Genomic DNA, 12,995 nt, shown 5'->3' with positions numbered 1-12,995 from the left:
GGTGGTCTCCCCGGAAAGGTCTCAAACCCGTTCTAAACGAGATACAATTTTGGTGTCCCCAGAAGCCAGTGGAGCTTCATAAAAAAATATGTTGCTGCTCCTTTGTCATTTTCATCAGAAATCAGACCCACTCACTGTTCTCAAGTTGTGTGAAAGCAAGTGCTCATTACAAAGCACAGATGACAATTTGTTAACCCATTAAAGACAAGAACAGAATGGACACACACACCGAAAGGCAAGAACAATAAAACTTTATTTAAAAAAAATGTCAAAAATAATCAAAATCTGCTAAAAAAAACTGGGGAGGAGATCTTCTGAAAAACAAAACATTGTATTAGTGGAACGCTTATCGTAACCACAGCAACATTATGAATTGTGATGACAAACGGACTCTTACCCGTCCCACTTCTCTGCCAGCGCTGTGGCCCCGGACCGTGATCAGCTCGGCCCGCTGCGGAGGGTTTTCTTCTGAAAAACAAAGCATCAATTTAGTGGACCACTCGTGTATTATGTGCAGCACTATTAGAATTGTGATGACACGGGGGATTCACACCTATGGTGGCCTCCAGGTTGTCGGGGATCCACAGCGCTGGCACCGTATCAAACCCGGAAAAGAGCTAATCTAAAAGAGGAACCGTCGGTTTTATTTGTTAACAATCAATAATAATCATCAATGATCACTGATATCAGGATTGTGACGATAGAGGAATTCATACCAACGATGTCCTCGATGTCCTCGTGCCCAGACTCAGATGGCGAGACCTGAGGCAGTGCCGGCTCCGGGGCCCGGGCTTCGTCCCGGGAGGCATCGGCCTGGGAGAAGTCGGGGACCATGGGGACGGCTGGGTTGCTAGCCCGCAGCGCTCGAAGATTCCCCACGGTCACCGACTTCTCCAACGCCCTCACCGCCCTCAACCTCGAGCGGGTCTGAAACGTAGAAAAACAAACGATGGCATTCGTTAAACCAACAACAAATACAAGGCTGTATCACACCAGGGTTTCCGCGCGGTAGCAAAAAGAATCTACCAAAATTACGGCCCTTGAAAGGTAGTAAAAGGTAAGAAACGCAATTTGACTTGGTAGTAAATATTTCATCACCACCTTAATATATGAGTTTCCATTTTTTTACAAAAAAAATAAGGCTGTCTATGAAGTAAATGTGTCTTATTAGTGGAATATTAAACGCAATATAGTAACACATAACTTAGCTGTGGTGCGCGAGCACTGGAACGCGCAGTGGATTGAGCACGCAGCAGCAGCACAGACGCGCGAGCTGGTCGAGCACATCCCTTCAAACAGACATCAGTGGAATGTTTGTAGTTCAGTCGGATGTCAATGGCAAAGAAGATTAAAACGAATCATCTAGCTTATTATTAACGTTAACTGATGAGAGAGAGAGAGAGATCGCGCGCGCACTTCTGTTGAATGCTCCTGATCGTTCACTCAGCACACGTTATTTGGATGAAAACTAAGTCGTATAATATGTAAGTAACATGACCTGTTACCTGATTTATGTATAACAAGAATAATGTTCCCTACATTATTACTGGACGTGTGCAGGTCAAGAAGTTCCATGAACACAAACATCCAAAGCGCGCGCCCGCGCAAACCAGCGCTTCAGTGCGTGAATAACGTTGCTGAAAATTGTCTTGCGCTTGTACGGACAAATTCACACAAAATTATGTAAAAACGGTCGTCTTGGCGAGTATCCTAGTAAACAAAAGTCAGTTATATCTCAAGTGAACGTAAGTTAGCCATGTTCAAATGGGGCCGTGCGTTCGGTCTTAAAGGACAACTCCGGTGCAAAATGAACCTTTGGTCTAATTACACATTGTTACCTAGTCAACCGTCATCTGAGATTTGTTTTCATGATTGCCGAATGTAAATAGTTTTATCTCTAAAAACAGTTTAGCCTATAACGCTAGTATATAGGGCATAGAGTAATGACAAATAAAAATCGCTTGTTATTACCACTAACAAGGCTCAAAATGGCCCCACACAAACACGACAGCATAATAAGGGTCTCTACATTCAAACCGAAGCATTGAGAACTTTGTCAGTGTTCAAACAGTTTGTCCAAACAGTGTCCAAACAGTTTAAGAAGAAATATCTTCTTGTATAAGAAGATATTTTATACATACAGTCAACTTCGCAAATACAGGAAGAAGCCATCTTTGAAAAATAGTCTCTACCAGTCGATCTACGAACGCCAATCCATGTGTGCTGGTGAGATGTGAATAAGGTGATAAGGTGAGCGCGAACAGTAGACTACATGTACATATTGAAGAGAAGAAAACGGTTCGTGTTTGTGTTTCTTCCGGAAACAACGGACCATATGAGATTCTGCACGGTTCAGCGCACTTGGATCGGCGTTCGTAGATCAACTGGTAGAGACTATTGTGAGATTACAAATTTTATTAATATGTTTAATTTGATGTTTTAAATGGAGAAAGTCTGAAAAAAGTAGAAATTCCCAGTGTGACCCTCCTGACTGTCCTTTGACCACACGGGAAAGCCATGCTTTTCCTGTTTCTCGTCTCACCGTGTGAAAATGCCTGTTTGATGTTAGAACCGCTGCTACTGTATGTTAATGTCTGACACCATTTGCCTTGGAAGTTGGAGTTCTAGGGTCACATGCATTTCCATTTGCTTTGTTTTAGTTTCTCCACCTTTAGGTAATCCCACCCTCTTTGAAATGTATAAATAAGAATGTAAGGTTCTTTTAAGTTAGACTATCCTTGAGATGACTACAGCGACGCAATAAAGAACTTCTGCGTGAAAGATACCTCAAGAGTCTCCTGGTCTGTTGCGTGGAAGAATAAAAACTTCACTACACTATTTTTCAAAGATGGCTTCTTCCTGTATTCGCAAAGTTGACTGTGTGTATAAAATATAGGGCTGCACGTTTTCAAGTTTTTCATTAACCGTTAACCGAGGCCCTTATCGGTTAATACTTGGTTAACCATGTGTGCGCCGCAATCTCGAGATACAGAGTTAATTTTTAACACCTTTAATGACTGGTTGGACCCCATTTGAAACAAAATTAATTTATAGGAATAAAACGCAGTGGTAAGTTCAGAGCAGTTAAAGTAGGCGCGTTTCCATCACCCTTCAAACTGAAATTGCCAATTGAAAATACGCACATTAGCAACACGTCCATTTCGCAAAAACTCCGTATCCGCAAATAATAATAATAATCATCATTATTGTAACATTTTATTAGGCTGCATATGTAGAAGACGCTTTTATCCAAAAAAGGAACAAAGCACAAATAAACACAATATTTTGATGCATATCCAGTGTGTGTGCTTAGTGTGGAGGCTGCGAGACACCCTGTCACGCCCATGTGAACACTTGCAGTTTCATTGCAGTTCTTTCAGTGGAAACAACTTAAAATACTCTTTCATTTCTGGTCATACAGAAAATAATAATACATTATTCGCAAATACATTTATTTGCGTAAACTCACAATAACTAGAAAACGTTGTGCTTTAACAAGCAGGCGCGCTTCATGATCTCCGTGAACTGAAGCGCGAGAACTGAAACAGCCGCATTCGAATTTGAATTTGTTCGTTTTAAATTGGACATTTAAATGTCCAATTTAAAACGAACAAATTCGAATCGAAAGCCAATATCTTCTGACTATGTAATTATGTAGTCAGCTAATTATGTATTTATCTCTAAAGGTGCATCCGGGGATGGAGATTTGTTTTTAGCAGAAACTGATTTAGAAAACAATAGTTTATTAATAACCAATTAATGCCTCGTTATGTTATATTATTTTATTATCAGACACATTTATTATATCTTATAAATCATCTAAATCCACTTTCTGTAGGCTGTGGTTACGGCTCTTCTTATTCAGCACTGCGGGGGAAATATCATTTCCAGGTTCTAATTTGGCCTCAGAAAACCAGTAAAATCTTTTTTTTTTTTCCATATTCATTTGTCAAATATTTTAAATGTTTAAAGGGGAAAAAAAAATCAAACAAATATCTGAAAATTCGTCGATATATAGCCTATAGCCTATATTTTTGCGCAGCATTTGACGTAGTCCTACAATTCAAATGAACATTTTGGTGTTAAACTCTGCGTTTTACAAAATACAACAACCGTTCATTTTTCGTTTTGCAATTAGGCCTACGGATTAAATAAGGGGAAACGAATGAACACAACAGTACACTGACCGTTTGGACATATACGAGGCAGAGTTCTTTTTTAAAATTCATAAAGGATACAAGGAATAGCCTACTAGACAAAACCTCAAAGAAATGCCACAATCAAGACCGCGGAGCAGAAATGAGGGAGAAACACACAGAAACTCTGTGACTGTCCCTGCCATTAATGCTTGGATGACACACGTCTCCTTTTATAAATAATAATGTTTAGTGCGGTGGCTGTGATAGACTACCAACGTCCGTTGCCATTATTTTTGGAATGGCTTATCGCGAAAGGAAAAAAAAAGGTTTTAGTCGCATGACACCGTTAATAGAAACGCTGTCATTTCACAATATTTTTTTTATCGACAATCAGAAAAAAAAAACGCAAAAGTTTTGTGCAAATATGTATTGACGCCACTTAACTGAGCAAAAAGGTTTCACTCGGTTATCCAATTTTAAACGGTTAATCGGTTAACCGGTTAACCATGGACACCCCTAATAAAATATCTTCTTATTAAACTGTTTGGACACTGACAAAGTTCTCAATGCTTCGGTTTGAATGTAGGGACCCTTATTATGCCACCGTGTTAGTGTGGGGCTATTTTGAGCCTTGTTAGTGGTAATAACAAGCGATTTTTATTTGTCATTACTCTATGCCCTATATACTAGCATTATACTAGCGTTATAGGCTAAACTGTTTTTAGAGATAAAACTATTTACATTCAGCAATCATGAAAACAAATCTCAGATAACGGTTGAATAGGTAACAATGTGTAATTAGATCAAAGGTTTATTTTGCGCCGGGGTTGTCCTTTAAAGAAGCAGCACTTTAATAAACCTGCTACTGTGTTTTCATGTTAACCAAATACAAATTGTAAAGGACAAATAAATTACTCTCTGCTCTTGACAAAAGAGTCTACCCTTTTCAAATGTACAAAAATATCTATCTATATTTAATTTATACAATAATGAATATGCAATTTTTTCTCATTTGATTACTTTATTCAAATGTATGTACCAATCTCCCCCCAAAAAAACTCTAAAAACACTATTTCATTTGTAGCTTTTATTTGTTCTATTGTATTTATTTGTCTGCTTTGTAATTCGATTATTTGTTCTTATTTTGTTACTGACTGCTTACTTTTAATAATGTTTTAAATTCATATCAATTGGGCTGGTAGTTTTTGTTGTAGTATCAAAATTGGATTAAATAATTGATATTTCACTGGAGTCTAAACATTACCACTGACCCAATCCTCCTCAGCACTGACTCTTCTGGAGCGGCTCTAAACATGTGCTGTGCTAATAAATGATAGATCATATATGATAGAGCAATAGAATGAACAGTGACAGAAACAGAAGCATGCCTTTTTAGCAGGATTAATTAAGAATGAAAATATCTGAAGGAAATATATATTTAATGTACAAATTAAGCCAACTAATATGATACAGCTTTTGGTTTATCTACTAATACATTTAAAAATTACAAATGCAGTGACAATTCAGGGATCGGTTACAGTATCGATATCGGCGAGCTGCAAAAAGTGGTATAGAGGATCCATAATTGAAAATGGGGGAGCAAACCAGTGCCATATATAAAGCACATTTAGAGATGCGATGAAATAAATTGCTGTATTGGGATAGTAATTTCACTGCTTAAGTCTGCGTGTGTGAGAACGTGTGTTTGTGAGTAAGTGTGTGTGATGTGACACACTTTATTATTAATCTTTATTAATGTTTATGAGTGTCCATTTTTTGTTAAGTGCCAAAGTTATTATTCACCTTATTAGGGCTAAGGGCTAACGTAATGGTTAGGATAACTAGGTCTAGGGTTAAAGGGGTCATATAATGCCATTTTTGTACAAGTTAATATGAATCTTTCATTTAGGGTCTAAATGAAAACTTTGTAATATACTTTTACTTTTATTAAACATTTTCATTAGTATTTTAAGAAAACACTCATTTTACCTTGGTCACCGCGCCCCTCTGCGTACACAGTTTGAATAACACAATAACCATAGCGCAAGCGCATTGTTCATTATAAACGTGGGATTATGAATTATATTGAGAACATTGTAAGAATACATGTCATGTTGGTAGTAAAAAATATTGTGGAGGTAGTAAAAAAGATTACAGTAAATTTGTCTCTATGATTCCTGCATAAACCCTGCACACACCGATTTAAAACACGGGGCCAGTTTTAACGACGACTTACCGTCAGATCCCGGTGACCCTTGAGGAGATGTTTCTCCGGGTATCTGACGACCTTGCCGCAGAGCAAACAAGCCAAGTCCATTAGCTTTACTCTGCGGCGGGCATATTTAATGACTATGCCCCTCTGCTCGAGGTTGAGCATGGTGTGGACGTCCCTCAGGTGCTCGCTGATATACGCCACCTGAGCTGGGCACATGGGGCATTGTACAGCTGTGAGAAAAAATGTACCAAAAAGTCAAAACACACACACACTCACACAGCTTATGACACAAAACTGATGTGTAACCCCTTACAAAAAATTACTGCAGTTTTTTTAGAAGTAATACTGCATGTAGAAAATGCAGTTTTTTGGACACGAAAAAACTGCATTATTGCAGTATACAGTAGTTGGAGTACAACTGCAGTAGAACTGCAACATAACTGCGGTAGTATTACAATAATACTGCAATATAACTGCGGTAGTATTACAATAATACTGCAATATAACTGTGGTAATACTGCAATATAACTGCAGTAGTACTACAATAATATTGCAATATAACTGTGGTAGTACTCCAATAATATTGCAATATAACTGCAGTAATACTGCAATATAACTGCAGAAGTACTCCAATAATATTGCAACATAACTGCAGTAGTACTCCAATAATATTGCAATATAACTGCGGTAATACTGCAATATAACTGCAGTAGTACTACAATAATACTGCAATATAACTGCAGTAGTACTGCAATAATACTGCAATATAACTGCAGTAGTACTACAATAATACTGCAATATAACTGCAGTAGTACTACAATAATATTGCAATATAACTGCAGTAGTACTGCAATATAACTGCAGTAGTACTACAATAATACTGCAATATAACTGCAGTAGTACTACAATAATACTGCAATATAACTGCGGTAGATCTGCAATATAAGTGCAGTAGTACTACACTGCAATAATACTGCAATATAGCTGCGGTAGCACTGCAATACATAATTCGACTAAAGTACAATACTACTGAAATGCAATACAAATAAAATGCTGTACAATACCATTGTAATACAACCAGAATATCCCAAATAAGTAAACAAATCTGCAATAATGAATTAAGGTACAAAACAGTGAATGTCTCAAACTGCAATGCAACAAATAACGTGATTTTTATTTTTATTTTATTTCAAATAACAGGCTGAGAGTTAGACAATGTATTTAAAGTGTTTATTTACAAATCATGCAAACATCTTCCCCCACATTATTCAGAGAAGTTGTGTTTTTTGAAGAGCTTATTCTTATTCCACTTCGTTCTTTTCACTGCCTTCATCTCAGATGTGGAAACACAATTTTGGAAGTAGTCTGTAATAAACAAACAAAAAGAATCAGAGACAATCTTTTCAGTTACTCTTCACCACAGGCATATATTATGCTTAAAATGAATCTGCAAGTTAATGCAGGAACACGCCACTGTTTTTTGAAATAGGAGTTATTCAATGGAATTAATATTGTGCCATAATTAAACAAACAAATCCAGCATTTGCAAACAAACTCAATCTGCTTTTTAAAGGAAAACTCGACTCATAAACAAAGCAAGCAATGCGCAAGTGAAAAGGTCAATTTGAGCGAAAATGCAGTGTGAGACACTTGGTAGGGACGCAAATTATTGGATTTTGGCCGATATTCGATATGCCGATATTTGCAAACTCATTTTGGCTGATACCGATATTTATACACATTTCCCCCCATATAATAATATATATATATAAAAAAATACACGCACGGCCCGTGTACTTTTTCGTTCATTCATTATTCTATTTCGGAATGAAAGATGACATTTAAAAAAGGGTGCAACTTGGTTTTTTGTTTAAAAGAAAAAATCAGAAATGGCTGTATTTTGTTTTCCAAATGTATTGTTGTCATCAAACAATAGTATTAGAAAATTGGATGACATTTCCGATCGTTTTTTAATCTGTAATATTTATTTGTACATTTATTGTATTTCAAATGACTCGTAGCCGAAAAGTGATGGTCCGCCGAAGATTGATGGCCGGCCGCGGGAGCGCGCGCCGCGTGTTACATGTGTATCGCCCATTCACTTTACGAATGCAGTTGCTTTTATGTGGATCAAGCAGACATAACGTGCAAATAAACATCACTCACCCAGTACAACCATTATTACAACCAACCTTCAGTGATTGAAGCCTCTACTTATTGATTGAAAGGTTATTTCTGCCCTGAAATGTGTTGCTTATATTAATGAGGTTAAATCTGACTGATTATTACTCACCCAGTACTTTTGACCTATTAAAATACCTGTAAAGGGCCAATACAACCATTATAATGCAGTATTTTACCTGCCAAAAAGTGATCACTTGATTTAAAAAAACAACACATTTCAGAGCTAGATGGACTCTAATTTGACAAACAAACAAATTGAATGGTCTGAAAGTTAACTGGAGATGTTTTATTATTTTGTATTGGTACATCCTTGCCACGAAGATGTTTTAAAAAGTGTTGGGGAGAATATTGAACATGGCAAAAGAGTGGTGAGTGGTGACATGTGTTAATGTGATCGCCCCCTCATCAGCGCTCCGCTGGCGGAGGGTGGAAAATAGGCACAACACCGGCTCTGAGTCATTTGAAATTATGAAATTATGACTATTTTTGATCTAAAAAACATACTAACATAAGGGCAACCCAGGAAACATTATAAAATAATAATAAAAAAAAAATGTCAGGGGACCTTTAAAACTGCTCTAATGAGGACACTCGACAAAACTGACATTTTGGCACATATTGTGTGTGTGTTATGGTTTGTTCAAGCCTGAAAAAGAACTCGATACTGAAGCGCACCTTTTCCTCCACACAGCTGGACATTTAAGTTGCTGGCGCTCATGCTACGTTCACGGTCGTCACGTGCGCATAGTATATCCACCACATATTGGCAAGGCTCATTGGCAGAGATATTACTATCGGCCGATACCGATGATCATTAAGCTTTTATCGGCTGATACCGATGTCGTGCTGATGTCATCGTGCGTCCCTAACACTTGGCTTTATATAAGAGATCTCGGCTCAATTTTCTCACAAATGCAGTTGAGCAACTTCCTCTTCTAAAACAGTAGACAGCACTAAACTAGGTGATTAATTTAGTCTCCCAGGAGAAGCCCACTTGCCTTTGCATACAGCTGTGGAAAATGACCAGTGAACAGGTGTTTACTGTATCTTACTGTATCTATAATGAACCTTTTTGAGGTTTTCTTTAGCAAAATGTTATTCTATATCTAGACATATCCATATTAGATTTAATCTTATTGAATTACATCCTATTTATGTTAATTTATGGTTTATTGTTCAGCATTAATAATGAGTTTGAACACTCCAGATAAAAAGTTAAATTACTCACCCTCATGTCATTCCAACCCCGCAAGACACGGGGAACACAACTGAAGATATTTTTGATGAAATCTTTCTGTCACTCCATTGACAGTCTACACAATTTGCCCAATAACATGCATTTCTGGAAAAAAGCAGAGACACACAATTTTTAAAGTCTGTGAGAGCATATTTGTTTCACCCCAGCCATCGTCTTCTGTTTTTAGTTGTTACCAGTACATTTTCCTGGAAATAGCAATCACACAAAAAAAGTAAGTTAGCCTACTTAAAAAAAAAAAAAAATCTTTTCTACACATAATGTCAAACTACTGAACATAATTTGCTTGTATTTTCCAGTAAGTTAGTCGTGTCTGATATTTCTAATATTCCTGATATTAAATTTAAACAAGTAAAGTCACCGTGTATAGCACTTCAAACAATACAGATAACGTTAGTTTTTAAAAAAAAATGTGTTAAAAGTGATAGACAATATGCTGCAAAGGGCAAACATAAGTTACACAATCTGCTGTGACGCAGTTAACACTAACGTTAAACAGTGTAACGTTAAACCGGAGAATGGTAAAACTAACATAATAGAAGCGGCGTTTCCTCTTATTTTCCCACCGGGTTGAACAACATATACGTAAAGTCTTTTTTACACCAATCTAAAATAAAAAAAAGAGAAATATGAGGACATTATATGTTATAATTTACTCACCTCTAAGCTGAATGACTTGACAAGGCCTCGCGCAATGAACTTCTTTTCTTCCAGAAAACGCTTCTCTTCCATTCCACTTGTTAATGACCGTCGTCACCACGAGTAATGCTGTCATGTCTTCGTGTTTTAATTGTGATAGTTCATAAATATGAACCTATATGAACGATAATTTCAGTGAGGAAATCAACCAAACCATATTTTATGGAGCAGACACTACGCGGAAAGACGCTGACTGACAGTAATGAGCATCAGCTGCTCTCGAGACTCGTTGTCAGGACAACGCCCGCGGCGCGTGCGCGCGAAGGAAGCTCGTCACATGGGCTATGTCTCGCACAAAACAGCAGAACTGCAGTACAGTTTAATATTGGTAGGCCAAGACTTCAGATGCAAAAAACAAAAACTTCATCTGTCTTTTTTTGCTCCTTTATTTAGGTTCAGTAATTTCACTTTTTAATGGCAAAACTGATATCATTGCCTGAGAGCCCAATAAAAACAAAAAGATAAAAAAAATTGATTAGTTTTCTCTATCAAAAAAAGTCTATCACTTTTTAAAGTGTATCACTGAACTGAAGTTATTGCAACTACTTCATTATACTGCAAATCTACAGTTGTACTGCAGTTTTACTTCACTATTCTGAAGTTGTACTTTTTGTACTGCTGTTTTACTGCAGTTGCACTTCAATGTACTGCAGTCACATTGTATCTATACTGCAGTTATACTTCGTTAATACTGCAAATCTACAGTTGTACTGCAGTCACATTATATCTATACTGCAGTAATACTTCGTTAATACGGCAAATCTACAGTTGTACTGCAGTCACATTATATCTATACTGCAGTTATACTTCGTTAATACGGCAAATCTACAGTTGTACTGCAGTCACATTGTATCTATACTGCAGTTATACTTTGTTAATACTGCAAATCTACAGTTGTACTGCAGTTTTACTTCACTATTCTGAAGTTGTACTTTTTGTACTGTGGTTTTACTGCAGTTGCACTTCAATGTACTACAGTCACATTGTATCTATACTGCAGTTATACTTCGTTAATACTGCAATTCTACAGTTGTACTTCATTGTACTGCAGTTATACTGCTTTAAACTGCAGTTTTACTGCAGTTGTACTTCATTGTACTGCAATTATTAAACCATTTGTAACATTTTGCCATGTCCAACATGTCAACTTACTTTCTCTGAAACGTTTCATTATCTTTAAAGGATAAAAAAACACACATGAATCAGCTAAAATCATTAAAGACAATTCAATCAATAAAAATGACAGCCCTTTGGGAGAACTTGGCATTAAATAACTTGCCTGGACTGATTAATTTAGGCCCGAAAAAGAAACTAAACAGTCATACACGTGTAACAAAGCACAACACAGTCATGTACAGTACAATATCATGGCACAAAGCACTTTAAAGTACAATTTTAAAACGATTCATGAGTGTATAAGCTAAAATATCAGAGAGCAGGTTAGAGACACTCACCATGCGGTTGAAATTCAGCAGTGATCATTTCAACGAAATGGTGGACATTTGACACCGTCCTCTAACCAATCAGCAACCTCGTTAATCGGCATGACGACTGATAAACAATCTTCAGTCCTGACAAATCTGTGCAGCAGAGCTTAAAATATTTATTGTAACATTGAAAACCACTTTATCTCCATCTGTCTGTGTCAGTAGCGGTGTTAATAAGAAAATAAAAAATAAAATAAAAACTCCAGTAACCATCCACATTTTTCAGTCACCATCCAGAATGAATGGGCTCAACACAACGGGGCATGAGAATTAGATCAGATTAGAAACTAAACAAAACCAAAATATCAATTAGCATCTCATTTCATTAGAATCATTTCCAATTTTACACAACTTGTAAACACATCAACAATTTTAATTTATGAAACTGCAATAAATACATTTTCTTGCATACTTGTTTGTGATATTTTATTTTAAATAACACAAAATCATTCATTTAATTTCACCAAAATGACATACAGTTTTCGATTTACACTCAACTGTGTATTTTACTAATACTGCATTAAATAACCAATGCTTTAATGTAAAACACTTAATATGACCTTGAATAGACTCTATAAAACCACACAGAACAGAAAATTAAATGCATTATATTGACTCACCAAGGAACTCAATACAAATGTGCATCTGGAGAACAGGAAAATTCCAGATGAAAATGTTCCAAAACGTCAATCTCACATACACAGCTTCTCTCTGAATCCTTCGTTAGAAATATATACAGGCACATGGAATATTAGCATTAAAGGATTAGTTCACTTTTGAAAAAACTTTTGCTGATAATTTACTCACCCCCATGTCATCCAAGATGTCCATGTCTTTCTTTCCTCAGTCGAAAAGAAATTAAGGTTTTTGATGAAAACATTCCAGGATTTTTCTCCATATAATGGACTTCAATGGGAACCGGATGGTTCAAGGTCCAAAAGACAGTTAATAACAGTTTCAGATGCAGCTTCAAATGTCTTTAAACAACACCAGACGATGAATAAGGGTCTTATCAT

At 36.7% G+C, this 12,995-nt stretch overlaps 1 protein-coding gene and 1 long non-coding RNA gene across 2 annotated transcripts; both read right to left on the bottom strand.

Annotated features, from left to right (window-relative positions):
- Nucleotides 1-234: 234 nt before the first annotated feature.
- Nucleotides 235-6,579, bottom strand: LOC148997704 (uncharacterized). The gene is made up of 5 exons (XM_089119105.1): nt 6,376-6,579; nt 717-927; nt 554-622; nt 398-468; nt 235-314 (listed from the first exon to the last, which is right to left on the bottom strand). The coding sequence occupies exons 1-3, from the start codon at nt 6,568-6,570 to the stop codon at nt 618-620; spliced, it is 411 nt and encodes a 136-aa protein (XP_088975231.1). The 5' UTR covers nt 6,571-6,579; the 3' UTR covers nt 235-314; nt 398-468; nt 554-617.
- Nucleotides 6,580-7,524: 945 nt separating this feature from the next.
- Nucleotides 7,525-10,932, bottom strand: LOC120479414 (uncharacterized). The gene is made up of 3 exons (XR_016146385.1): nt 10,454-10,932; nt 9,767-9,880; nt 7,525-7,719 (listed from the first exon to the last, which is right to left on the bottom strand). It is a non-coding gene; the product is annotated as an uncharacterized LOC120479414 (long non-coding RNA).
- Between the last annotated feature and the right edge of the window lie 2,063 nt (nt 10,933-12,995).

This window comes from Pimephales promelas, chromosome 2 (assembly GCF_988280905.1).
Source record: "Pimephales promelas chromosome 2, fPimPro1.hap1.1, whole genome shotgun sequence".
NCBI lineage: Eukaryota > Metazoa > Chordata > Actinopteri > Cypriniformes > Leuciscidae > Pimephales > Pimephales promelas.
This window is presented reverse-complemented; position numbering and strand designations above follow the sequence as displayed.